General features: G+C 46.0%; 2 protein-coding genes across 3 annotated transcripts in view; one reads left to right on the top strand and one right to left on the bottom strand.

Moving 5' to 3' along the window:
- The window catches only part of LOC139055155 (uncharacterized), a 56213-nt gene extending 50361 nt beyond the window's left edge, over positions 1 to 5852 (bottom strand). For both annotated transcript variants that reach the window (XM_070532729.1, XM_070532728.1), the window contains exons 1-2: positions 5746 to 5852; positions 1707 to 1798 (exon numbers count right to left, since the gene is read on the bottom strand). In XM_070532729.1, coding sequence (XP_070388830.1) covers positions 1707 to 1734 — 28 coding nt within the window. In that variant the 5' untranslated portion in view covers positions 1735 to 1798; positions 5746 to 5852. The remainder of the gene's footprint in view (positions 1 to 1706; positions 1799 to 5745) is intronic.
- A 4424-nt stretch (positions 5853 to 10276) lies between these two features.
- On the top strand, positions 10277 to 21465 carry LOC139047722 (sulfiredoxin-1-like). Its single transcript, XM_070521728.1, has 2 exons — positions 10277 to 10754; positions 20735 to 21465. Exons 1-2 carry the CDS (start codon positions 10434 to 10436, stop codon positions 20942 to 20944), a joined length of 531 nt encoding a protein of 176 aa, XP_070377829.1. The 5' UTR covers positions 10277 to 10433; the 3' UTR covers positions 20945 to 21465.
- Positions 21466 to 27154: the final 5689 nt, after the last annotated feature.

Raw genomic sequence — 27154 nt, forward strand, 5'->3', positions numbered from 1 at the left:
GTCCTTTTTTTTTTTTTTAGATTACCCAGACTGACTTTAATAAATGCTGCATATCCAACGCACACGACGGACCGGAGACGACGTCGTATGGGATGCCGAGGACGCCTGCGAAGCATCCGACGAGGACGACTTCTCGGGTAGTTCCGATGGTGATACCGTTTGTGGCATCAACTAGCGAGTTTAAGGAGCCAAGCTTACGGTAAAGGTATCGACTTTTATCTAGCGTACGGTCTATATTCGAGTAACTATGGAAAATGTAATCGGTAACTTTAATTCTGCAACATCCACAAATCTGATTTGCACGCAATATCAGCTATAAATTTTAGCGTTAAAAGCTTTATACCAATTGGATCAGGGATATTGTAATCAGCTTAAAGATTAATTATAATAAAACAAAGGCGGTTATTTTTCGTTCGATAAATCGGAATGCTACGATATCAATCCCACTGCTTATTGGAGACTACGCCATCGAAATCGTAAGTAAATTTAAATCTGTTGGCGTAATATTTGACGAACATCTTAAATGGCCTGATCACTTCTGTTATCTTTCGTTAAACTTATCAAAATCTGTAAGAGCTCTTTTACGAGGTCGCGACTTGTTTCCCGTGAAAGTTAAAAATTAATATATCATTTATTATTTCATTCTCAAATGAGCTACTGTCATCTTGTGTGGGGAACTGCGGCTCGCGTGCATCTAAACCTACTACTATTTCTGCAAAAAAAAAGAAAAGCTATCCGCATAGTTTCTGGCTCAGATTTCCTAGCTCATACCAGACCATTGTTTATTAAACATAGAATATCTCCCATCCATCATCTAGTGTCATTTACCATACTTCACATCTTGAATAACTTGAGCTTACCTCGGGCTAAGTTCATAATCCAACTCTCATCGGTGACACAAACGCACACTCATACAAGCACCAGACGCAAAAAGAAATGGCATCTACCCCGACTTCGCACAAAGTACGGCTCCCAAATGTTGCATTTCCTGGTTCCGAACACCCTTAACATAAACAAATGGTACACAGAAAATATTAACTTAAACAAAAAAACTAATGTTCAGCAATTTTTTGAGCATGTGGTGGGCTCAAACCCAATTAGGGTATTCTTTTCATATTTTTTGCCACGGTATAAAAGGAAAAATACTGCTATGTATTGTGTTTGAACTTCATTTACTATATCGTAGTGTTGAACAGCAATTATGTCTTACACCTTCCATTTCTGCTACACATTGTTTTATGCTTTCTTTTTTGCTCCTCAGTGCATTGTAGATTTGAATTTTACTTTTGTCTTATATTAAGTTTAATTGTAATTCTGCATTGTGTACGGTTCCTTGATTCATGATGTATGTCAAATTGTACTTTTTTCCCTTCACTGCTGCCATTTTGTGAATGGGCCCCGGACCCCGTCAAGCTGCTTCAAGGCAGCATTTTTGTCCCGGGCCTTTTTCTCTTGGAGAAATAAATGAATCTTGAATCTTGAAAGACCCGACAGTGCGACGAATCGATGCCAGGATGTTAAATTTAAGGGTGAAGATGCATTCGATAAGCAAACTTCCGCGCGAAGTAATTTTCAAGCTAAGTTTTAAATGTAGTTCACGACAGCGACGTGTCCACAACACACCATTGCAAGAATTGCTCTTTCCTTTTTCTCCCTTTCTTCATCACGGCAAAGCGAAAACCTCGCCGTACGCCCGTAAAACTCACCTGCGTCATGACTTTCCTCGGGGTCCATGACGAGGCGCTACACAGTGCGTTTTGTGCTGCGTGAGTCGGTGGTGCGGAACAGGCCGTGCATACTGTAAAGAGAAGTCAGAACAACGGAAAGTCAGAAAATTAGACACATCCAGAGTCACAAATACGGGAGTGAAATTGTGGCCCTTAATTGCGAGACTGAGAACAATCCTGAAACACGTTTGGCTCCCTTTCTTGCTCTTAAATCCTTAGTTACTTCAGCGTTACGTCGATTCAATTATGTCAGGTTCTTTGGTACGCTCGTGCATATTGCAGGTGCCTTTCGTGGCCTTTGAGTCATTATGCGCCTTTATTTTGTCTGAAAATGTACAAGGAGGCTTTCCGTGTATCGAAACAACTTAAGAAAAGCGCGTTTTATTCCGGCGTAGTAGACTGACAAGAAACGTGACCAGACGTTTTCTGGGGCCACAGGCTGGCTCCTGGTATCGCGTGCGCGAAACCACCTATAGGCTGCATAAGCAAATATTCGAGGCGTTTTGCATCCAAAAAACATGGTACAAGCGCGCAATCACCTCCTTACCGGCACTGAGCCTTAAGTGAAGTTGAGTTGTCTGGGGAAAATTGTTCAAAAATGAACATGAGTTCTTTGATTGACAGCATGTCTGTTTAAAGAATGCGTAAATGCAACAAAGGAGTTGATGACGTCTGCAATGTATAAAGTTTGCGATATGTCATCAGCAAACGGTGCAATTGAAGCTAACTCTCTCTCCTTTCTGTTCCACCTCACTTTTGTGTGTGTGTGTGTATATGTGTCTTTTTTTTTCTTTTTGCTCCTAAATCTTGTTCAGGCTTACGAGTACGTACCAACTAGCCTAACTGCCTTCAGTGGCTTCAGATAGCCCTAGCACTGACCAATGAGGCAACGATCTGAGAATATAAAGCGAGCTCGAATTAACGCAGATGAGAACGGACACAGAGCCAGGTGCTCGACGTATACAATTGAATTTTATTGGAATATGTGACACCCGTATGTACACTACAGACTCAAAGGCATGCGCAGAACGAACCATAACGATCGAAGCACAAAGTGTTCAATGGTGCATATTGGTCATAACAATATCACTTTTTTTTTAAAGTTTGATTGAGCTCACTAGTAAACGTGTCACCATTCCGACCAATAAAGCACTCCTATAGGTAGCAGAAATTAAGGTTCTGAGCTGGACCAGTTGGATTACGTTCAATATGGTGAAGCGCACCGACGGCGGATGAAATGATTATACCGACAGGACACATGCGCTGTCAGCTGTTTTCTTTCTTTCTTCTTCTTTTTTCGGAGTCTTACACTATGTAGCACATCGCGCGCGGGTATGTCTGCATGTGACAACTCTCTTAAAACCCTTAAGGGCTTTAATAGATTTAGCGGGGCCATTGCATCTTTGAGTCTCCGCATGAAGTCTGCCCTGAACAAAGGACGCGGACAGGCGTTATAAGCGGTATAAGTAATGTTACCAACTTTCGAGTGCACGAAGTAAGGACGATGCGAGGGGCTGGCTATGACTAAAGTCACTGAAACCAGTTCCAGTTACTTTATCGGCTACTGACTCTGTCAATGTTAGAAGCCGCCAGCTTGTACGCGCAACAGTGTTGCTAATATTTTTTTTTAGTCCTACCATGTCGCGATGTACATCAAGAAACGTGTAGTAATTGCCTGGCTAACACAGGAGCCAGTACGGATATGGGTACTACGAAGGGTTACGGCCTACAACAGAACTAGAAACATGGCAAAAACAAAACCGCCTATATGTTTATGACAACGCAACAGAAGACAGTGTGCAACCGAGTTAGCTGTCGGGCATTATAAAAAGGAATTATGCTTCATCGATTGCTGTGTGGTAGGAAAAAAAAGCAAAAGACAGGATATTTCAGGAGCTAAATCAAGTTGGGCATTTTATTCAAAAGTCGGGACTAACCCGTCAAATTTGGGAAGTTTGGCAACCCTAGATATAAGAGATTTTCGACACCTATAGACTGCCAAGCCACCTGCAACATTTTACTCAGTCCCAATTTTCGTAGATCTTGCAGAAGCGTTTAGCCGAAGGTCAAGTGCAGTAAGCGCAAAAGTCGGAGCAGCAGACACTCTACAACAAGCCAGAAGTCGCACTGTATATTCATAAAGCTCCTCCTCCCTCCCCCGCCCCCCTCAGCTCCAATATCCTAAAAAAATAAAGAGAGGGGGTGGGGGCATCCCAACGATGGCCACGTCGTATCCTTTTTTCTTCTTTCTTTCTTTGGTGGGAGGTGGGAGACCCCTGCAAACTTCATCGTTCAATGTAAGCGTATTACGACGCACCTAAAGTTGACTGCCTGCGAGCAGAAGCATCACAAGTCTTTCGATCCCTGGGCAGTGGTTGTCATGCATGCGATTTCCCTAGCTTGCGGGAAAATTATATCGTGGGGACAAGAGAGTGTGCTAATCACATGTGGCCAGGGAGGATGGCCCGTCCTTGAGAAACAAGACGTTTGTTCACATGCCTGCGCCATGCGAGGAGTGATAGTGCGCGCCGCTGTTCAATTGGATCAGAATATACGAAAAGGGTAAAAGCGTTTTCCGACCACGAGCTCCTATGCCGTGTTAATCAGAATGGGGACCCGAGTATTATTACTAACACATCAGTTCAGCATCTAAAAAAAGAACGTGAACACAACTATATTGACACCTATCATCGATCCATTTCATGTCTGTTAATCTTCTTGATGCTCATGCCTTACAGTGTGGGGTGTAAGAACTCATGGGATGTTTTCCAATAAGGTATCAGTTGTAAGACTCGCAGCCGCTAATTTGTGCCCGTTTTAACGCGACAGCGTTAAGGAACCCGTGTCAAATAACATCCAGCGGCGGCGTCCAGCGTCCCGCTCCCGGCGTGAGACGCCACATCGACAAAAAGATTTTCGAACCACACATACTCAGGCCGTTCATGTAATGCAAGGAATTCACTGAACTGATTGAATTTCTCAAGCTAAAATACGTGGAAAATCCTAAACAACGACTTACACACAACCTACAGACACGACAGCTTTCGGATTTTTACCTCTCCAATATGTGCAAATTGGCCAAGCAACACATTCTGCTAGGTGGTGGAGGTGGTAACAACTTTATTGATAATCCGGCAAATTCGTGGCCTGGGCCTAGGCCGCCCTCGAGGAGGTCCGGAGATCCTATCTCCTCGCCGCCTCACGGGCTTGCTGGATGGCCCATAGTTGATTTTCGAGGTTTGAGCTGCGCAACGCGGCCGTCCATCGCGCCGCAGCTTCATCTGGGGAAACTGCATTTTCTCTCCATATAACCTCCCATTCCCAGAGAATGTGTCTAAGAGATGCGTGAGCCCTGCCACATAGTTTGCAGTTATCGTCTGAGTAGATGTCCGGATATATCCTCCTGAGATGGACGGGGTTGGGAAAGGTCTTTGTAACTGCCTCCAGTCTACCGCTTGGGCCCTGTCGAGTTTGGTGTTAGTCTGCTAGGTGAGAAATTTTCTTTTATATTGAGACGCACGTATACCAGACTTTTCTTATGTAAGTATAGCCCATGGTTGGCCATCACCGCTGTTATCGTTCCTTTATACCCTATATCGCTATAGAACTGGCACGAGCATCGGCCGCTCGAGCATCCCGCCAATTAGGAAGCTCACTTGAAAGGGGAACAATTGATCCTACTGTAGTACGAAGCCCAAAAGGAAGCATACATGCGTTTCCCAGATCTACTTTGCAGGTGGAGCCAATGAGCACGAAGGACAAGCAGGGAGACGACCGCAAGGCTCTGAATGAGAGGCGCCTTGGGATCGTCTTGATGTGTGCCTGTTTGCCCATGCTCTCTGGCGCCGTCTGCAAACCACAATAAACTCACGATGGCAGAACGTTCTCCCGCATTCCTAACGTGTCACTGTATTTAGACTAATAATTGAGACGGCTCATGAAAATACACTACTGACAGTGACTTCCCAGCTCTGGCACGAGTATATAGCGCTGGCCTCCGCTATCTACATCTACCTACCTCCGCTCACGCCTGCTCTTCACGTCGTCAAGTTGGGTCGATGCAAGTGTAGGTCTGACGAAACTCGGTTGCAACTAACGTTGTCGTCCTTCTGACAACTGGCGGCCACCCACTATGGGGGACTGTTGATTACGATGTTCATAACGACCTCATTGACTCCAAAACGTACACCCACTGTGGGGATCGGCAGGAATGCCCATTGCAATTCTCTTTCTTCTTGCCCCGGGACTAAAGAGACAGTGATGCGCGGTCTATTGGTCTTTCAGTAAATCAACTGGTTTTTGCCACCGTCGGCTGATTCACTGAAAATTCCCAAATTTACCGAGAACCCACTCTCACACTCACAACCCTTACAACCCTCACAACCCTTAGAAACACAACCCTCACAACCCTTAGAAACACAACCCTCACACACTCACAACCCTTAGAAAATGAACAACTGGTTTCATTTGGATCTGTTTTGTCCTGCCTACTCACAGGAATGGAGTCGGGTGAAAGAGGAAACGAAGGAAAGCTATTCTGCTGCACTGTGAGTTCATATTGCCATTGCGAACTAAAAACAACACAGACAAATAAAATGGATGGTATAAAAGCGCTTGTCCCGTCCATATCGTTTCATTCTTTGTGCATGCATTATTTTGAGTTGGAGCTGCCAATGTAAATGCAAGTTGCAGCAACTGACGAGCCCGTTTTCACGTCTTCTACGCCATACAATATGAAAAATAAAGTTGAATTCATAAGTTACAGTCGAACGATCATTTCTTAGCTCCTTGGTTAAAAGAGTGCGATTTTTTTCCCCGGTTCTATCTTGTAGACAGCATTTCGAATTTTAGGTCATTATAGAAATAACACGGGAAGTTTCACGTCAGGTACAACCAAGCAGATGCGTACTGAGCAACTAGCGTGCGCGTTCTATGTGTTCGTTTTTTTCCCCTTTTACATGTCTTATCCTAACACGTCATCTTGCCTGAAAGAGATGCTGCAAGAATTAAGCCGAAAACTTAGGTAATTGCATATTTTGCTTATTAATATTGCGAATAAATAGTCTATTGTAACGTTATTGAAGTACAGGACATCCCCCTCCACGGGAAAGGAGTCTGCATTTCTAAGATATTTTTGCTTTCTTGAAATCACCTGGTTTCACAGCGCGATTGAAAAGCCGGGCATAACTTGTACGATAAATGGAAATGTGTCGATTCCCAGGTTAATAAACTTCCGCTAATTAACTCTTTAATTGTTCACTTCAGAACGCGCGTTGAACTTGCGAAATTGAAGCCCTATAAAGCATTGAAGTCAAGTCTGCTTAGCAAAAATCATGACTAGCCCCACTATCAAGATACCAGTCATTAAATTGTGCAGTGAAATACATTGGCGTCACAATAAACAGTTTCTCAAAAGTCGACTTCTTGCAGTTCGGTCCGATATTTTATTTATTTATTTATTTATTTATTTATTTATTTATTTATTTATTTATTTATTTATTTATTTATTTATTTATCATACCCTCAGGGCCATTACGGCATTATAGAGGGGAGTGGTTACAAGCAAAACGGGTAAATTTAACAAACAGGAGTTACTAGTGCAGAAAATTATATATATATATATATATATATATATATATATATATATATATATATATATATATATATATATATATATATATATATATATATATACAAAACTATTTAACAAATGGCACCTAGATATACAATGTTAGCTATGGTGTTTGTGAGTACAGGTTGAACAATGTGAAGAAAAAGGTTCCTGGTTATACAGTGCTAGCTATGGCTTTCTTGAATAATTGGTGATCTGCGATAGAGGCCATCGAAGCGGGAAGATGATTCCACTCATTGGAAGTGCGTGGTACAAATGACTGCAAAAAAGCGTTGGATCTGCATAATGAAATGCCGACCTTATGAATGTGATCTAGTCTGGGCGATACATACGGAGGCGGAGAAATAAGTTCGTTGCGTAGCAGCGGTTGATGAAATAATTTATGAAAAAGGCACAAATGTCATATTTTTCGACGTGATGACCGGTACGGTAAGTTAAGGCTAGATTTCATGGCACTGATACTCGCGGTTCTATAATAGTTAGAAAGAATGAAACGAGTAGAGTTATTCTGAACCATTTCCAGTGAGTGCGTTAGATTTATTTGACCTGGATCCCAGATTGAAGCAGCATACTCAAGTTTAGGTCGTATTAGAGTTTTATAGAGGATTAATTTTAAGGAAGAAGGTTCTTTGGAAAAGTTGCGTCGTAAGTAACCTAGCATTCGGTTAGCGTTACTTATTATATGGGTGATGTGGGTATTCCAAGTAAAATCAGAGGTGATGTGAAGGCCAAGGTACTTGTAAGTTGTTACCAATTCTAATGGAGCGTTATTGAGGGAGTACACAGGTGGTTCACTGGTAGTTCGAGATACATGCATGAATTTACACTTGTTAACATTTAGTTCCATTAACCATGAATTGCAGCATGCAGAAACGGCGTTAAGGTCAGCTTGAACCCTAGTTACATCCTCGTCGCGAGTTATGTCGGTGTAAGTTACGCACTCGTCAGCAAATAGGTGAATTTGAGATGAAACACAGGAAGGTAAGTCGTTAATATATATGAGAAATAGGAGGGGTCCAAGCACGGAGCCATGTGGTACACCTGAATAAACAGGACTCAGATTATAGGTTACTTCGTTAGCTGAAAAAAACTGTAAACGGTTAGTGAGGAAAACCTCAAGCCAGTACAAAATTTTAGGATCAAGGTTTAGTTGTTGCAGTTTGTAGATTAATAAGCTGCGGGACACTTTATCGAACGCTTTTGCGAAGTCCAAAAAAATTAGATAAGCAACTGAAGAGTGGTCAAGCAATAGGTTCAGTTTATGCGTGAATGATACTAGTTGGGTGTCACATGAATATGTTTTGCGGAAGCCGTGTTGAAACTCAGAAAAAAATGAGTTTTCTTCTAAGAAGTTGGCAATATGAGAAAACAGAATATGCTCGATAATTTTGCATGGTATACTGGTTAAGGAAATAGGCCGATAGTTCAGTGGGGAATTTTTAGTACCTGTTTTGTAGAGTGGAATCACCTTCCCCACCTTCCAATCAGCAGGCAGTGAACCTTTGTCAAGTGATTGCTGCAAAATCTTTGCAAGAATAATGGAACAATATGTGCTAGTGTTTTTTAGAAACTTTGCGTTAATTAAGTCACAGCCAGGAGCGGATGAGAGTTTCAATGATGCGATTATTTTTTTCTATGCTAACTGGTTCGATTATTAAAGGGTGCATTGCGGCGTAGTCGTAAGATAGTGTAGTTAGGCGTGTTACATAAGCGTGTTTAGAAAAATTACGCGTAAAAACGTCATTTGATACAGATGCACGATCGACAGGGAGAATAGCGGTATCGCGGTGCTATCAACAAGGGTTATGGCGTCGTCATGTTTTGGGTTAATAGTGCGCCAGAACGTTTTCGTATCAGTAGTTAGCATGGATGGCAACGTGTTCTTTAAGAAGTTATCGTTAACTTGTTTAAGCGCTGTTATGTAGTTATATGCCGCGCGTTCGTAAGCTGCCCATCTTTCAGCGTTTAGCTGCAGTGTCAGTGCACTTCATAGCAGATTTTGTGAGCAGATATCTCGAAAGTAATGCTAGACTTCGGATTCCTTCCAAGCAGCGATGACTTCACCAATGGTCGGATTCTATCTCGCGATTTCAACACTTGTCCTAAAGTGAATAATTAAGAAGTTAATGAGCGAATATTTCTTATTGACTACCTGTGCATTGTGTTTTATATCGTGAAGGTAGTTATCACCTTTACAGAAATCCATCTGAAAGGGCGGAACACTATATCGTCACATGCAATGTTTAACGACTGTCTGAACTAAAAGAACTTATGAATAAAACAAACAGGTCTATCTAATGAAGACTTATACAAGCTAGAACATAAGATATACAGTCGTGCGCAAGGTTGAGACCCACTACCCCGCTCACTTTCTCGCATATATCCATTAGCGCGTGTGGTCACCATCCTACGTACGCCATGTAGTGCCTACACTACTAGACTGAAATAATAAAATGCAAACTGGTGTACTAAAACGATCGAAAATGCATAAGGACCAAGCAGGTTTGGTCGTTCACTTTTGCGCAGAGGCACATAACAGAATAAAATTTCAGTAGAAAATTTCAGTGGTATCCCGTCAAAAGGACTGGCGCTAGTTGGACCCATTCTATACAGCATGATGCGCAGAACAATTGCAAGCGGTTGGTCAATCCTCCACAGCAACCATGAGGCACGTTTCTTTTGCATGTTTTTTTGAATTAGTATTATTTTGTCGAGAACGACTACCAGCGCAAGAGAAGTAGTACGGATTAACACTTGCCGCAGCTTTTCTTCTCTACCGCAACACGTCAAACTCCGCGCGCTTCTATTGACGTAACCGAACGATGTGACGCTGGTCCGCGACATCTGTGGCCACATGTGCAAAACAATAGATTGAGATACTCCGTATTACCAGCAGGCGGCGCCGCGAACGCATAAACAACGTGCGCGGCAAGTGTGGGCCTTGGCGGACGAAGGCGCGGCATTTTTTTCCCTGTTTGGCTGGCCGTCGAGGCCGCCTCGTGCGGGGAACCCCGGCCACGGCGGCCCAGATTGCGATAAGGCAAAAGACAACAAGCGAGAAAACCTGTCCCGGTATGTTTATCCCAAGCGGCGCTGTCGCAGCTCCGCCACTGCGCGCACTGACGTGTGGTGGCCTGCTTCGATTGCTGCTCCTCGGAGGCGAGGCCGCCAGTCGCAGCTGGGCGAACTGTCGGGCGCGCTGCACGTCTCCCGGCTCCGACCAGGCACAGCAACACTGCGCGGCGGCGAACATGTCGACCGGAAGGGCATCCGACTACAGCGTCCACTCGGCGCACATTGCCGAGGTGCACGACATTCCCATGAACGTCCTCATCAGGCCGCTCACCCCTGTCCTGGACGAGGCCAAGGTGACCAGCCTGATGGAAACGCTCAAGGTGCGCCCACTCGCTCCAACTGTCAACTTTGGTCTCTAGCATCATTTGCACCCAGAGGGGTGTCAAGTGCGGTCACCATTTTTCTGTCATAAACACTCACTCTCAAAAGAGTTTGCACCCTTTGGGGCTTACCTTGTCCCACAACTATAACCGCCGCCTGTCGTGCCGGCGTTTCCTTTCTTTAACGCTGCGAGCCCGGTACTTCCAAGTCACGAACGGCATGCGCGTTATCAGCGTGGCATAGCATTCTCGCAGTAAAGTAGCGACCCCTGAGTTTTCAAGAAAGGAAGCACAAGCAAGGCAGATGGTTATTGTTGTGGGACAAATATACACCCCAAAATGTGCAACTGTTTTAATTGCAGTTGCACCCTTTGGGATGTATATTTGTCCCACGACAATAATCGTCATCTGCCTTGCTTGCGTTTCTTTTCTTGAACGCTCAGCGCTCCAAGGCAGATGACAATTATTGTTGTGGGAAAAATATACGCCCCAAAGGGTGCAACTGCAATTATTGTTGTGGGACAAATTTACACATGAATGGGCGCAACTGTAATCACAGTTGCGCCCTTGGGGGTGTATATTTGTTCCACAACTACACTCTAAGAAACGTTTACTCCCTTTGGAGTGTATATTTGCCACACAACAATAATCGTCATCTGCTTTCTTGAAAACGTCGCGCCCGCTACTTACCTGTCGGGAATGCTATGTCATGCTGATAACGCGCATGCCGTTCGTTAGTGGAAAGTACCGGGCTCGCCGCGTTAAAGGAAGGAAATGCGGACAAGACAGATGACGATTATCGTTATGTGGCAAATGGGCGTAATTTTGCTTAAGAGTGTGCACTCTAAAACAATATTACACCCTTTCGGTTATATCTTGCCACACAACAGTAAACGTCATCTATCTTGTCCGCATTTCCTTTCTTTAACGCTGCGAGCCCGGTACTTCCCAGTAACAAAAAGTGATGGACTTATCTGGGATATATAAATATTATCGCTTTCTTTGGCAGAGATTCCAATTTGTTAGCGTCACAAGAAGAGAAGGGAGACCAGACAATGGACACATGCTCCGAAATTGGCCTGATTAGTGTGTTGTATGCAGTTAGTTTTCAATCCTTAGCAGCGTCCTTTAACGTTCGTTTTAAATATGCTAGCTTTCTAAGTGCCGTCAAGTGGATGTGGTCTGTGTGTTTCTGCCATTTCATGTTATGAGCAAACGTTTCCCCGAGGTATTTGAGCTCGTCATCGAACTCGTCATTGATCAACGAATTTCAACGTTCAGTCCAGGCACTGTGGAAACCGAGAGCGCAGAAAAGGCAGCCTCGTCTCACGTCAGACGGAAACGCCCCGCGACGAAAAGCGCCGCGAAGTTTGAAACCGAGCGTCGCGGCAGTCACGTTTTGCCTGGCAAGCGTCCGCCTCTACATGCCATCATTCAAAACCGTATATAGTCCTCGCAGCTCGAAGTGCCGCCTATGTCGTAGATTGCCATGTTCACGTCCATGATGCGCGTGTGGACCGGTCGCAGCCATCGAAGTCCGCGCGAAAATTGCTTGCCACTAGAAAGCTACCTGGATCCCGCAACTGCTATGAGTTCGGTCGAAACAAATCGCAAATTGCCAAGGAATTCGACTTCGCAGCAAGTTGTATCGGCCCGGCGGTGAACGTAGACGCATGAGGGTCGCCAACACTACAGAAGTGCTATACAGTCTCTGGTAGGCTTACGCTTTTTTTTTTTTTTTTACATAGAGGGCGTGGGGAAATACTGGCGCGCTTGGCAGTAACTCTAGCATCAGTCAGCCATTAGTGACTCTTTCGTCATCGTACGTTGTAAAAATTTACGTGAAAAAAAACAAAGAAAAAGCATAAAATTTCAATTTTTGCTACAGATATTTTTTTAGAAGCACGAACTACATTCCTTCATTTAAAAAAATGACTTTTTTTCTGTTCACGTTGAAATATCTTTTTTTGTTTTAGCAAAATTAATACCTGTAGGGTGAACTGAAAATTTTGTCATTAATTAATACTGTGATCGAGATACGTTTCTTTCATTTGTGTGCTATCCTTATCGTTGTTTATACGATCCAATACATTTGTGTGCAGCGTCACCAGCAACGTAAGTCTAGGTAGATGTAGATCTCATATGCGCCAGCGAATTGGCCTTAATTTCTCAAAAAGATACAGCTGCTCGCGGGGCCAGTCGTGTCGCTCAGAACATGGCTATAGATACAGGCAAAGTTGGCCCTTGTATGTGTCCCATAGTGCCAGGTGTCTCGTCGCTTCTTGTATGTTCTATGTAGTGTGGTTATCCATGCATCTGTTTTAGTATGTTCTGTTACGTGCAGCCGCATCGCTATACTTGACTCTTCGTACTGCCTGAGAATGTCTGTCAGAAGGCGAGTAAAATTTACTTCCATAAATAAGTCAACTCTATTTTTTTAAAGCACGCGAAATGTTGTCAACAGAAAATATCAGCGAAACTACAGAAAATGTTAAAGAAATACAACAGAAGAAAACAGAAAAGGCACCTAAGCGAATTTGTTAAAGAAAAATTTTAGTGCAGATATTCTACCTTCTCCGCATACACCCGCCTTACTTAAAGTCCGCTTAACTTAAAATTTAAAAAAAAATGTGTTGCAGTGACCTCGTTATAGCGAGAATTTGCTGTATTACATGGCCAACAGTGGTTGCCTTGCACTTGCGGGAGAATAACGTCAACACCGAAGCGCGCTGACCGGTATATAACTCGCAAGGTATCTGGAGGCATAGATTTCAGAAAGTGTCAGCAGGCGAAAGTGTACCTGCGAATTGCTCGAAGTATTTTTCTCAGCTTTTTTATAATTACGTGTATGTCTTTAAGTGTAGCGCATTTATACGTCTTTATATATCGTAAAAAAAAGCATCCGTGAACTGATTGGCAATGTTCTTCGCTTCAAAGAAGATATTTTTGTCAGAGAAAATTTGTCGCTATAGGTGCGCGCGATTGTGCGATTATTTCGTGGGTTTCTCCTTCAGTGGCCTTTGGTATTCAGTGGGAAGTTTACATCCGAGACACCTTAGTCTTGATACACATACTGACGAAGAAAGTATTTTCAGATTCTGGAGTAACGACTTCACATTTCGCACCGGAAGGCAATGCGTTTGTATTTTTCCGGTGCATTTGTTGCAGTTCGGCAAGAAACCTTATCCGCTCCTTTCGTAGGTCTCGCTCCTTTGTCTATAGTCAGCCACACTGACTTCCCTGTACGGTTCGAACTCGAGCTTTCTGGAGTTATGCACCGCTTTCCGGATATCGTTGTTTGTCCTGAAAATTTGACGGCGTCCCGTTCTGGCTAACGGTCTCACGGTGTCCTCTGTCAACACGCCGTGGAGGTCGATGTACTCGTGCGCGTTTGGTCGTTATTTTTAGCTCAAGATAAAAGGGCATGCCCTATCGCGCGCACGAATTTCGAGTGCCCTGTTTTGAACCGTATTGTCTGCACTTAGTCTTGTTGAGCCGAGCCAAGGTCAATCGGGAGGTGACGTAGATAAACGAAAATGATCGTGCAACGCATTAGTTCCCAGTTTGTTGATTTTTGAGCGTTATTCGATGTGTCGATATATGAGGTGCTTCACCGCAGGATACCGTGCTTCTGTTATTCGATTTTTCAAAAATGCTGGGCACAGGTTGGACCTATCGGAGAAACGTAAGACTTATTTACGAACAAGTACAGTATTGGGCGCTGTACTGCAGTATTCACCTTACAGTTTCGATGACTAGCACTTTTCATAAACAAGAAAGAAAGCTTAGGTTGCGTGATAAAAAGAAATACAAAACTGTAGATTCAGTCAATGTGCCTATCATATACGTCGTATTATTGCAACACAGAAGATATATGTATAAGGGTATTTGTCCCTAGGTGCTTAAGGTGGGCATTCTGAGAAAATAGCGAGTGGAATGTCAATACTTTTCGCCGTAAATCTGCCTCGATCCCTAAATGGCTTACATTTCCGTATTGTCATATGTACCCTACAGTTATAAGCCATATACCTTAATTAATCGGCGTAATTACACAAGTGATCCGCGTGAGTTCTGGTGTCTACTGATGCGAATATGTCCGCACTGAAGTATTACCGACTGTATTAGCTGAAACACCCGGTGTACGACAACGACAAAGACGGTGTTTTGTGCGCGCATGCTTGCGCTTGCGGTTTTAGGATATTTACGAAATTTGACGAGCACAGTATTTAACAGATAATCCTGCCCGCCCTGGTGACGTAATGGCTATGGCGTTGCGCTGCAAAGCCCGATCAGATCCCGGCCGCGGCCGCCGAATTTCGGTGGGGGTGAAATGAAAATACGTCCGTGTACCGTGCATTCGGTACACGTTAAAGAACACTAAGTGGTCCAAATTAATCCGGAGTCTGCCACTACGTCGTGCCTCGTAGGCATATCGTGATTTTAGCTCGTAAAAGCAGAGTGTAATTATTTTAAAGTGTAACAGATGAGCCTAAAAGCACCGCGAAACGTCACACGCGCGCGCGCGCGCGCGCGCACACACACACACACACACACACACACACACACACACACACACACACACACACACACACACACACACACACGCACACGCACACGCACACACACACACACACACACACACACACACACACACACACATAAATTACTTAAACCTCTGCTTGCGGCTACTGAAGCTGTTCGTATGTGCCATTGCCGATCGAGCCAAGAGCCACTTATTCTCATGTACGAACTACCACAATAAATGAGGGATTGTATTTAAATATAATGCGCAACCTCAAAAAGTTGCCAGCTTTCTAACGACGTCTGGAATTTTTCGAGCGTGTCCAATGGTCCAGGGGCAAACATTGCTGTCGATACATCACGCTGCTTTGTTATCTTCACGACTACAAACTCCCGTGGACTCGTGTAAGCACGATCAAACAGCCATCTCAGTTGAAAAGCTCCCAAGGCCGTTAGCGCAGACAAATAGACCTGGCGGGGATGGGCCGTTGCGCTCACTCCGTGTCTGGCGTCAAATGAGGCGTGCGTGCCTCAAATACTGAAGCCTCAGTTGCTTTTCTTTATATAGTGCATGCAGGCCACGTGCTCGGTCGTTGCCTGCCTGCAAGCGAACTTTGTTTTTGTAATCCAGACTACAAAGCCTCTTGAGAATGACTTGAGCAAGCAGTATGATAGTGCGGTTTCGGAGAACCTGCTTTCATATGCATATAGCACTCTTTAGCGAACTAGGCGAATGTATAACTTTTTTGCTGCCCATTTTCCTCTGTCTAGCTATCATTTTCTGCTATACGACCTTCATAGAAGCTGAATACAGTTATGTAGGAGGTGTGTGGCCGCCGAGCATCCCACGTCAAGCACAAGGTACTCCCCTTGAGCCAGAGTATACGGGCCAGGCATTCCACGATAAAGCAGTTTTTTCTATCCGCCTAATAATATAACTTGAAATTGACGACGGCAGTCGCTACAATGCATTGCGAACTTTCCAGCGCACTCATCAATTTCAGTTTGTGCGTCTGAATTGCGAAGAAATTAGTTTTTTTTTTTTTATTCAGCGATCTTGAGGTCCGTATATTTTTGCTGACAAGTTACGTTAGCTTATATACACGAACATATGGTACAAACACGTCGCATCTGATTTTGATCAGAGAAAAAATTCAATTGCAACAACACTCGATGCTCGATGTGGTCGTCTCGAAGCGCGTTTAGTATATGGAAATTAACGTCTGTGCATTTCGTCGTACAGCTTTTTTGGGGCAGCTCACAGGGCCTTCAGACGCTGTACCCCAGGATGGAAGGGAGGTATATGGGGCTGCCGCAGGCCCAGAGCCACTGGAAAGACTTCCTTCACACGTATAAGCTTACTAGGGAGCAGGCACTCTGATGAATCACAGCGCGTGTGTCCCGTCTTCCTGTTTTCAGAATGACATCATCTTCACTGATTTTAAAGCGAAGCTTTCTTTGCCTCTTCTCCTGACTTTCCTAGCGCTACTGCTGTAGTCTTGCTCGCGCGCTCCTCTGGGTCCCTCGTGCGGGCGGGCTCAAAGTGGCGCGAAGGGCACCGTAGGTCTGTAGTGCAGCTAGGCCTCGTATCGACTTCGTACGTCAGGGGAGCGGTAGTCGGAGCCTGTTAGAGAGAAGGCGAAATGTGGTCGGCTACCTGCTCCTTGATGTCATATCGGAGAGTGGGCGCCAACGGAGAACTCGACTGACCGTGTGTAAGTGGAATCGGAGAAAGCTGACGAGCAGCAGCGAAGTGTTATCCGGGGCAACAGCCAAGCTCGACATTGAAGTGGCCTGAGGAGGAGATTGGCGGGTGGCTATGCGTTGTTTGCGTAGTTCGTCGAAGCTTTGACAGAAACTGACGAGTTCAGAGACTGTCGCCGGATTTTTCGCCAACAGCATCTGGAAGGCGTCGTCTTCAATGCCTTTTAAGATATGGCGGATCTTCTCGGCATCAGCCATTGCGACGTCAACGCGGTTACAGAGGTCGACATCTTCTATATAGCTGGTAAATGTCTCCCCGCACTGTTGCGGCCACGCAAACGTTGCTCGGCGCGAAGCTTGCGAACGGCGGGGTGCCCGAATACCTCTGTCACGTTAGTTTTGAAGGCCGTCCACGTCGTGACATCACCTTCGTGGTTGCAGTGCCACATGCTGGCGACACCGCTCCAATAAAACGACACGTAATTCAGTTTTTTGGTGTCGTCCCAGTGGTTGTGGATGCTCACCTGGTCGTAGTCAGCGAGCCAGTCTTCTACGTCATGGTCTTCGGTACCGCTGAAGATGGGTGGAGCGCGTTGACGCAAAGGGCCGGGGCAGACCACGGTAGTCACCGGGGCAGCGAGTTGTGGTTGTGGTGGTCCTTCTTCCGGCATAATGAAGACCGGCTGCAGTGTCCGATTGCGATGTTCCAGATTTCCTGTTGTACCGAGCAGCACGGGGTTTATTCGGGTCGTAGAGCAGCAGCGACAAACGCAGCACCAGCAGGTAGGGCGCAACCAGAGAGCGAACTGGGTACGAACCACGCGATGGCAACGGGGCTTTTCAGCCTGCCGATCTTTTTTGTCACACTCGCAACACCACTTGATGGCGCTCGCCTCCGCGCATCCCGGCCGGCACCGCCGCGGCAGCGTTTCAAAGTTTGTGCGTATGGCACGTGCTGTGCTTGCTTTCCTATGCGGCAAAAATGCGCGTGCTGTGCTGTGGAGGTCGTGTGCTGCGCTGTCATAGGGTAAACGTTACAATCGTCCATATAAGAGAGCGCTTGGAGCTGGCGTTTCAACAGCATGCTGGACACACATGCAGAAGGAGCACGTAAGCACGCGCCAGTAAGATGTCTCCAAAGCGTGCACTCAGCGTCGAGGACACCAAGGCAGTAAAGAAGCGTCACGCGGAACAGGCGCGTCTTCGCTGTGCAACGAAACGTTGTAGAGTCCGCGAATGTATACGTATACAATGTATATGCATACAATTATAATAATTTGAATTGCGTACAGCCCCATAGTTAAGTTAAAGCTTAGCGCTTCTGCCACGATGCGATGTGCCATGTGAGGCAATGGTAATGCTCAACCCTCGTAGAGATTATGAACAATGACGCACAACAACGCCCCAAGCAGGCACGTCTCCCTGCATGTGTTCTGTGGGCTAAGCAGACAAACAGCAGTGGTGCACGCAAGGTAGCATTTAACATCCGCTCACCACTCTCGTTTTGGACTAAACGCTCAAGACATAACACATTCGCCGCCAACATCGCTGCTAATTATCGTCAATCATAGCACATAGCATGCAAAGGACTAAACTTGGTCGACCCTTTCATCGTCAACTCACTAATGTTATCGTGCTTTACTTTTTTTAAATGGGTAAGCATTTCTATGCTTACCCAGCAATAAAAACCGTCCGTCCGTCCGTCCCGTAAGATCATCGCTTTCAAGATAGCGCCCCCAGCAGCGAGCGAATTCACCTTCGTGCTGCATCTCGCTTCAACGCGAGCTACAGGGCGCGAACTTGGAGCACGCGAGGCTGTCAGCAGTCGGCGCTCTCTGTCACCATCGCAGATCGCTTTCAGATTACGACCTTCGCGGTCGCGCCAGACGCAGCGCCGCCGCGGAGTGCGTTTTGTCCAGGTTCATAATGGTTTGACGCGGATGGATAAGACGCTAAAGTGCGATAACGGCTTATAATGATCGAAACGTCATCAGCGCATTTGGCGCTGCCACCTGCAGTAGTTTGCGTCATCAATTCGCGTCATCATCATCAATCATCAGCGGTTCGTGTCGCCGCAGCGCTGTCGTTTCTACTGGTCGGATCAAGTCTCATAACATTGGTAATGGCACCGGGCTGCGTGGTGATGAAGTGGCGCAATGCTTACGCATATTTGACAACTCCCAGAGGAGTTTCTGCGTTTTTTTTTTTTACGTTTCTTTCTCTGTTTACCGTTGTCGAGAACCAACAGCCTTCAACGACTAAATTACTCTGGCATGTTACTCAATGATCGCTTATCAGCCCGCTTGTTCTCCATATTCTTATAAATGATCTGCTATCGAGAATGACATCTCTTGATCTCTTCACAGGCGATTGCAAAGTTTACCGTGGAATATCAAACGGTAGGGACCCGACAATGTTGGAACGTGACCTGATCGTCATCGGAGCCTGGTATTCGCGCTTATCGATAGAGCCCAACATTTCGATGTGCAAATTAATGGTCGTTCCTCGCCAGCGAACTAACATCATCTGCAGTGTTCATTTCAGACTCAATGAACATACATCATCAGTAGAACCTTACCAATTCGTTCTCTCTTGTTCTAGCATAAATGGAAGCTTTCAGCCGATGCCTCAAGATGGTACGTAAGAGAACGCTCTAAAAAAAGTTTACACCGTTTGGGTTGTATCTTGCCTCCCCAAAAATAGTTGTCATCTGTCTTGCCCGCATTTCCTTTCTGGAAACCTCGGTGCTCGCTACTTTCCTGTCGAGAATGCTGTGTCAAGCTGATAACGCGCAAGCCGTCCGTGATTAGGAAGTACCGGGCTCGCAGCGTTAAAGAAAGGAAATGCTGGCAAGACAAATGACGATTATTGTTTGGGGACAAAATACAACCCAAAGGGTGTAAACTTTTTTTAGAGTGAACTGCATAGCTGTCGCCGCCAAAGCCCGGAAGGTAGCCTACAAAATCTTAGTACCAAGCAAACTTGAGTACGCATTCTCTATTTGGTGTCTCTATCACGAATAATTCATCAGTACACTTAAAACAATCCAGGATAAAGCATCCCTGCCTATTGCTTCGAAATATGGCAAACGTCTTAGTGCTTCTTGTACTAAATCCGCTCGGTGAGTTCTGCTGTTAGACAAAGAGATAAAAGAAAAACCACGGTTCTCCTTGTTTTATATTTTGCATTGCAACCTTCCTCGCCTACATGCCTGGCTTACTTGAACTTACTCCTGTACGGAATTCTGGTCGCCTTTTAACTCGCTCAACATTAAACGATTAACTGCTCAGCCTATACGTTGGTTAAAACACGTTAGCGGGCTAGTTGGTTAGAATCCATGGTAGAGTGTATGAGTGCGACTGGACGAGGACCTAGAAAGAAACAGATACACAGACACAGACATAGGCTTTTCAGCATATATATATACGCATTCAATGATCCGTACCTCCCCGAGGCCATCACAGTATGCAACAGCCCATGAGGCTTTTCTTCTTGAGTAGTAACGCAATAAAAACTTAAGGAGCTTTCCGACTCATGTTTCTCTCTCCGTGTTCTCTGCCTCTCTATACGTGCGCGTGTGCGCATGGTGGGGAGATTTGGGTGATCGTGTATTTCATTATAATTCGAGAGATTGCTGCAAATAAGTGACTCTTGTTGAAGAGGTCGTCTCCTCGCCCCTATTACACCGTTCGCTGCTATACGTGCAACCGCTATGCAACTGGCAATCACTCGCTCTGTCTTCTCGCCACCCGCAGGATCCGGCCCAGCGGGACTCGGTGCCGCCCATCGACGTGCTCTGGATCACAGGCCGCCAGGGCGGTGACTACTACTACTCGTTCGGCGGCTGCCACCGCTACGAGGCGTACCGGCGGCTCGGCCTGCCCACGGCCAAGGCCAAGCTGTTCCGCTCCACCGTCAGGGACCTGCAGTCGTATCTGGGCGCCTCCACGCCCGACCTCAAGTGATGGACCCGTGTACCTTGGCTTCCGACGAATGAAGAAAGGCCTTAGCGTTTTCCGCTGACATCGATGCGGCCAGACACGAACGTGTAAAACCGCCCAAAAGCACGTGCCGGCATCCCGCGTCGCGAGTTGCGGTTTTTTCTTCTATCATGCGACGTGACAGGCTTGCCGTGGCAAATTTCGCACGCTAGCAACGTTGCCGGAATTTGTTTTTTTATAATGAAAAGAGCTTAATAATTGGTCGTTGATGTTGTTCGTTCTTCTGCACGTGGAGCTTACATTATATGGAGTATTTCTTGTTCTTCATGTGAACCCTTTCTTCTTTCGTCTCCATATCATGCCGCTGTGACGTGGGGCTTTGTGTTTGGCGAATGTTACGACATTGTGTTCCATCAAAATGTTTTATCCTTGTTTTTGACGTGCAATTTTTATTGCTCGTGCCAACCCTACCGCATGTCGCGTTCTTTTATATATAATTACTGTATTCGTATAGTACTAATAAATTTTATCAAACTTTTCTTGAATATACGCTTGTTTTCTTTTTCGCCTCTGCTATTAGGTAAACTTGAAAGAGTGAATTTGTAAGTTACATCTTTCTGAGCGTCAATGCTTTATAGTGATTTTGCTTTGCATATCTCCTCGAGAGACAGGGAGATAAATGAAATGTTTTAACGCGGCATTTACTTTGCCATCTTTTAATCACAAATGCAAGATACTGCTTAAATTTACGCATGAGCAGCCCCGGCTGTAGCGAGAGGGCTGCTAAAAAGCAAGGGCAAATGCTAATCTTTTAGCGAATGAGAAGTAGGAAATCTATATCCCGTCCGTGTTACTTCGCTCTATGGGCTCCCTGCAATGGTCAGGCGGCGCGGCGATCGGCTCAGCCGTCAGCGCCACCGTGTCAGTTGCGCGAAACACTGAGGCGGCCGCTGCTGCGGAGGCATGCTTTTGCGGCGCTCGTTTGAAGCATTTCGGACGCTTTAAATTCCGGTTTTAAGGCAATCGAAAACGTCGAGGCCCATTTTTTACCACCGACGCTTGAGGAAGGACGTCAAATTTACGACTGCAACCACGTATACCGTGTCAAAGAAGTAAACAGCACGGACATTTTTGGTGCCATATCCACGATCTGATTAGGAGGCACGCCGTGGCGGGAGACTCCGGAATAATTTGGACCACCTGGGGTTCTTTAACGTGGACCTAAACCTAATTACACGGGTGTTTTGGTATTTCGACCCCATCGAAATTCGGCCGCCGTGGCCGGGATTTCTCCTGCGACCTCGCGCTCAGCAGCCCAACACCGTAGCCACTAAGCAACCGGCGCAGATCGCGAAGTATTTATCAGAACAAAGTAAGTATGCTTACGACGTCGATCTCAAAGCGCGTTAACAAATCATTATGTTATGCCACTTAAGTGAGCAAATACGGCCATGGACGTCATTGAACTGTAATTTGTCGCTTCCTTACTTGGAGCGTGCCTTGCACCTCACATTGTAGAGGTTCTGGCGAATTGGCCGGTAAGTGCTTTTTGCTCCGTTGACAAAGTGCCTCGAGCATATTCTGGTGTTGTCGTTCGGGCTCGAATGTGAGAGACAGGCATTACCGCTGAAGCATCATAGATAGCAATCAGCTGAGATTAAACAACGTAAAGACTTAACAAATATGCGCTCGTGTGTGCAAGGGAAATGCTAATTTTCGAATATTCGACGTGTTCTGCAGTGTACTCCAACCTTAGTTCAGTTGTTCTAAGCGCGAGTAAACGTCGGCACGAATGAGCTCGGTTCCAGCATTTGCGTCTTGATCTTGGCGCAGGAAGAAGCACAGCGCATACAAAGCTCCAGCACGGAGCGCTTACGAAGCTACACTCTAAGAAAAAAAGGACTAAAAGGGGTAGGGAGGTTAGTCCTTTTGGGGACGAACTGACATGGGATGAACTGTTACTCCCCATGCGCTTACTCCTTCGGGGACTAACAGTTGCCCCTGCCCGATGGTCCTCAAGGGAGTAACGGTAATTCGTTCCGATGCTCCGCAAAGGTGGAACTAATTAAATTAGGCATTTATACCATAATAAAAAAAATTAATGAGAAAAAAAAAACGTGCCCCAGAGCAGGGGTCGAACTCACGTCCTCTCGCTCACAAGTCAGGTACTCTAACCACTTCACCACACCGCATTTTTTTTTTCTTTATTGCCCACTTCGACGTTCTAAATCATGGTTTACAAAGGGTAAAACATGTGAGCCACACTTCGGTCAACACGGTACTAAAATCTTTTCAACATCGCTAATTCATCAAATACAGAGATCCATTGCGGTGGATCAGGCAGCGCTTTGAAACCGGCTCTCACACCGCTTGGTTGGCAAGACGGGATATTTAGACAAAGTTAAGCATGGGAACACAAGTGCGGCAATATAAAAGTGACTCCGTATTTTGTGCAAGCTATGCCGTGAGTGTCTAACGTTGAGCGTACTTGCAACCATAAGCGACTGCGAAAAGAAATCAGCCCGAGTATTATTAGGGTGATTTAAACTGAGGAACTACGCCATGTATACGTGTGGCGAGCTCAAACAGGGCACCGAAGTCGACAGAGAAGGGCAATTTATCTGTCACTTAGCGTGTGCCGTTTGCGCTACCCATCGCTTCAGTTCGCAACTTCCTTGGAACGGAAGGAACTTAGATACTATTGACCAAGAAAATCTAGCCGTCTATCAATGACTTGCGCGTTTAATGTGTATCGCTCACTTATGGGGTGCGCACGAAGGGCATGCCTCTTCACATTCCAGTTTTAAGTTTCACGTAATTTTCGAAGAGGCAAGGTGCTGCTTTGCATGTAGTTCAATAGACAATGCACTAACTTCGAACCATTCACGATTTGTAGACAATACTGTTTCCGCCGCATCGCTCCATGACACGGACGAAAACAGCGAAGTGCCTGGGGAGTAACTGTTGCCGTTCGTCCCAGGTTCGTCCTCCCATTGCTCTCTTTCCGAGCAGGGACTAAACACTTACTCTCCGAAATTTGCACACGGCACGCACATTCATGCAGTTAGTCCTTTGAGGGACGAAAGCGCCCTTTTTAGGACTAACGGCGCAGTTACTCCCGTTTTCCCCGGGATTTTTCTTAGAGTGTAGATTTGACACCTAACAACCACTGCGCGTTTGTTTTGGAGCAAGACGAGCTAAACAACTATCAAAACTGATTTACAACAGCCGGAATCAATTCACGCGTTTTTATGCAGCTGACGCTTTATTGCGTGTTTTTATAGATACCGCTGCTGGCTCTTTTTCGTTTCTTTTTCTTGTTGTTGCACTTACGTCTTCGTTCGTTTAACAGAAATTCGCAAGACCGACACGAACTGCGACGATCCACTTCAGCCGCCGGGTTGCTTCCCCTGGTTTTGAAGGGAAGCGGTACAATTTGATGCCGACATCCCCTTCGCGGTTGTGACAGTCCTTAACGCAGCAGTATCTGCGCTTGTTCTTTTTGTTCACGCTTCTCCCGAAGGAGCTGCGAAGAGGCCGCGGGGAATCCATTGGAAAATTGGAAAAGCAGGCTTGCAGGCGGGCCTGAGCGCACCACGGGCAATGGTGAAATGACGGTGAGGGCCTACCCGCGGGTGCTCACCGCCGCTGCCAGGTGGCGCGACATGTACAGGCAAACTGCATTGCAGGGTGCCTATGGTATTAGTCCGCACTAACTATAACAACTATACGTCGTCTTCACTTATCATTGGTCACCCACACACTTCCCATGCGTCTTGTTGGCTTATCCTCCGTTGACATTGCATAATTTCATGCGATAAGGAATAAGCACGGCCTTGGCTCCCAGGCGTCTTTCTTTATTTTCTTTTAAGCGGCGCCCTCCTGAAGCGTGCAATAGTTTTTGTATTGGCCTTAATTTTCTTTTTTTAATTGACTAACAAACGTTAAATTGTTATATTTGAGGGAAACCCATGCGAGGTTCTTATAGCACAGTCACAAATATCTCTTTAAAATTGCGGCGCGCTCTCTTTAGCGTGGCTAATTCTCCTACATTTAAAAGAAAGCCCACAGCATTCGAAACGATATTGCGCGCCCCAGACGTTTCGAGCCGATCAGAGCTGCCCATATGGAGGAATTTCACGGCGTCCCGCGAACTGCTTTCCCACTCTCAAACACGGCGCATATACGAACTGAACGAACTATAGCTATAGGGCGGTTGCATTGAATCGGTGGGTGTTGTTGTGCCATTACCACAAGCCCGGATTCCGAATCTGCAAGATGCAGAATTTATCCTGCGAGCGCCCTAATTCTCCCTTCACAAGTCAAGATGCTGAGCCGTCAGGCAGCGGTGCTCTGCGGAGAAGCATCGGCGAGCAGCATGTTCAGACATGCACACAAGTGCCAGACAGCCCGGCGCCGCACCTCCTTTTGCTTGGAGGTCACCGCGCGCGCGAACTTTGAACCGGGTGGCCAGCGCGGTCGCTGGTTGGACCTCTCGGACGACCGTCGTGTGCTGACTTTGTATTGGGCCGTTTGAGTGACAATGGTTCCTCGGGGATTATAAAAGCCGCGACGCGCCGCCTGAAAAACCGGATCCGCCGACCCACCGGGAGCACAGTGCCGCTCTCGACTGGGCGTCGCGCGCGAGATGTTTCGCGCAGCGCACGATTCTGCGCGCTGTGCACGAGGACACCTGACTAGCGGTGTAACTCAGTGCTACACGAATACTGAGGCAGACACAAGCGGATCACAGAGCATGATCCCGTGCTGGAACACAGTAGAAAATGGCATAGTTTCGGTGTCTGCGCGCGCGACTGCATAACGTTGGAACAACCAGACGAAACGGAAGTATATCTCTCTTGCTGCGGTGTGAAGTAAAAAAAAAAACAAAAAACATGCAGACATTCCGTTTGTATGTTTTATTATTTCTCTGAACTTCAATTCGCCTATTCTAGCAATACATTACACAAGTAACAGATGTTGCCTTGAATAATTCTCGAAGTCACCTGTCGCCACGCTCAACGTGACAGCACCAACACGTGTACGTAGGCGCACTAGCACGTGTACGTCATCCTCCGGCTTGGAGCACGGCGGCCGCGCGGAGAAAGGAAAACGGCGTTCGATTTGAAATTTCAGACCTTTCCGCAGCGCGTAGCGAAGTAATTCTTTGCAGACACGATCGTTATCCCGCATTGTGTGCTCTTCGCTTAATGGCCGGACCTGCTGAGGGGCCCTTTCAAGAGCCCCTCACCAGGCCCAGTCGGAAACGTTGGTTACACAAAAGAAATTGTAACGCGCCCTCCAGGGACAATTCTACCGAATTAACATTCAAGAAGGGTTTAGGTGGAGGCAAAAGGGAATGAAATGCTGCGGAGAGACAGTGTGAAGAGGCGAACTGCCCTTCCCACGCATACTCGCGTGCCTCGACCTGCAGCGCCCAAAAGCGACATTTTCCCTCTACCGTCTTCCATATAGGAGCTGAGGTTCCGGGTGACGTTTACGGCGGGACCCTTGTTTTCTTGCTGCTGACGTATTTTCGGAGGGGTTTCCACTAGTTTTGAGCTTTGCGGCAATCCTCAAGTTCTCTTTGCTCCTAAAGCCCGTCCATCCACGCGCCACCGCCGCTTTTGTCGACGTCGGAAACTTGAATGGAGGGGCTTTAGTTGCTGGTGGCTGTGCACGGCGCGCGTGCGTGCGTGTGTGTGCGCGTGCTTGCACACAGTGCATATAGACTCGGCCAAAGTTTGAAAATCTATCTAAACATGGAACAATTTGGTGCCACAGTTTTAGCACAATTTCTCGCCACGTCGGCTTAGGCTCTCCTACCCCGCCCCGCAAATAAAATGTGCACCAATGTAAAGGTGTTACTGATTCTGGCTCAGAAAAGAGATGGCTTTTCCAACCTCCCTAAAAAATGGGGGATGAAGAGAGAAAAATTTTTTTAATGGAGTCTCTTCCCACTTCTCCCCGATTTTTTTTACAATCTTTCTCACAATTTTTTCCCAGATTTTTTTCCCATTTCAAGAATTGTCAAAAGAGGAATAATAAAAACCAGTATAGGTTCTACATCAAAAAAATCATGTCAGCGCATGATGAAATCGAGCTTTCACAACCAGATCGACAACTTATAACAAGCAGGCTATCCTCATAATGTCATTAAATCAGTTTGCGCTAACACTTTGAAAGAACTAAACACCGAAGAAGACAGTCTGAGCACCCGGGAAGATCGTCGTA

The sequence above is a fragment of the Dermacentor albipictus genome, chromosome 1 (genome assembly GCF_038994185.2).
Source record: "Dermacentor albipictus isolate Rhodes 1998 colony chromosome 1, USDA_Dalb.pri_finalv2, whole genome shotgun sequence".
Taxonomy (NCBI): domain Eukaryota; kingdom Metazoa; phylum Arthropoda; class Arachnida; order Ixodida; family Ixodidae; genus Dermacentor; species Dermacentor albipictus.

What these genes read in the sequence shown, in the direction of transcription:
- LOC139047722 (XM_070521728.1), top strand. Translation starts at nt 10,434, where the DNA reads ATGTTTATCCCAAGCGGCGCTGTCGCAGCTCCGCCACTGCGCGCACTG. An exon ending in GCCTGATGGAAACGCTCAAG is followed by an intron (nt 10,755 to 20,734) that starts GTGCGCCCACTC and finishes CGCCACCCGCAG; the next exon opens with GATCCGGCCCAGCGGGACTC.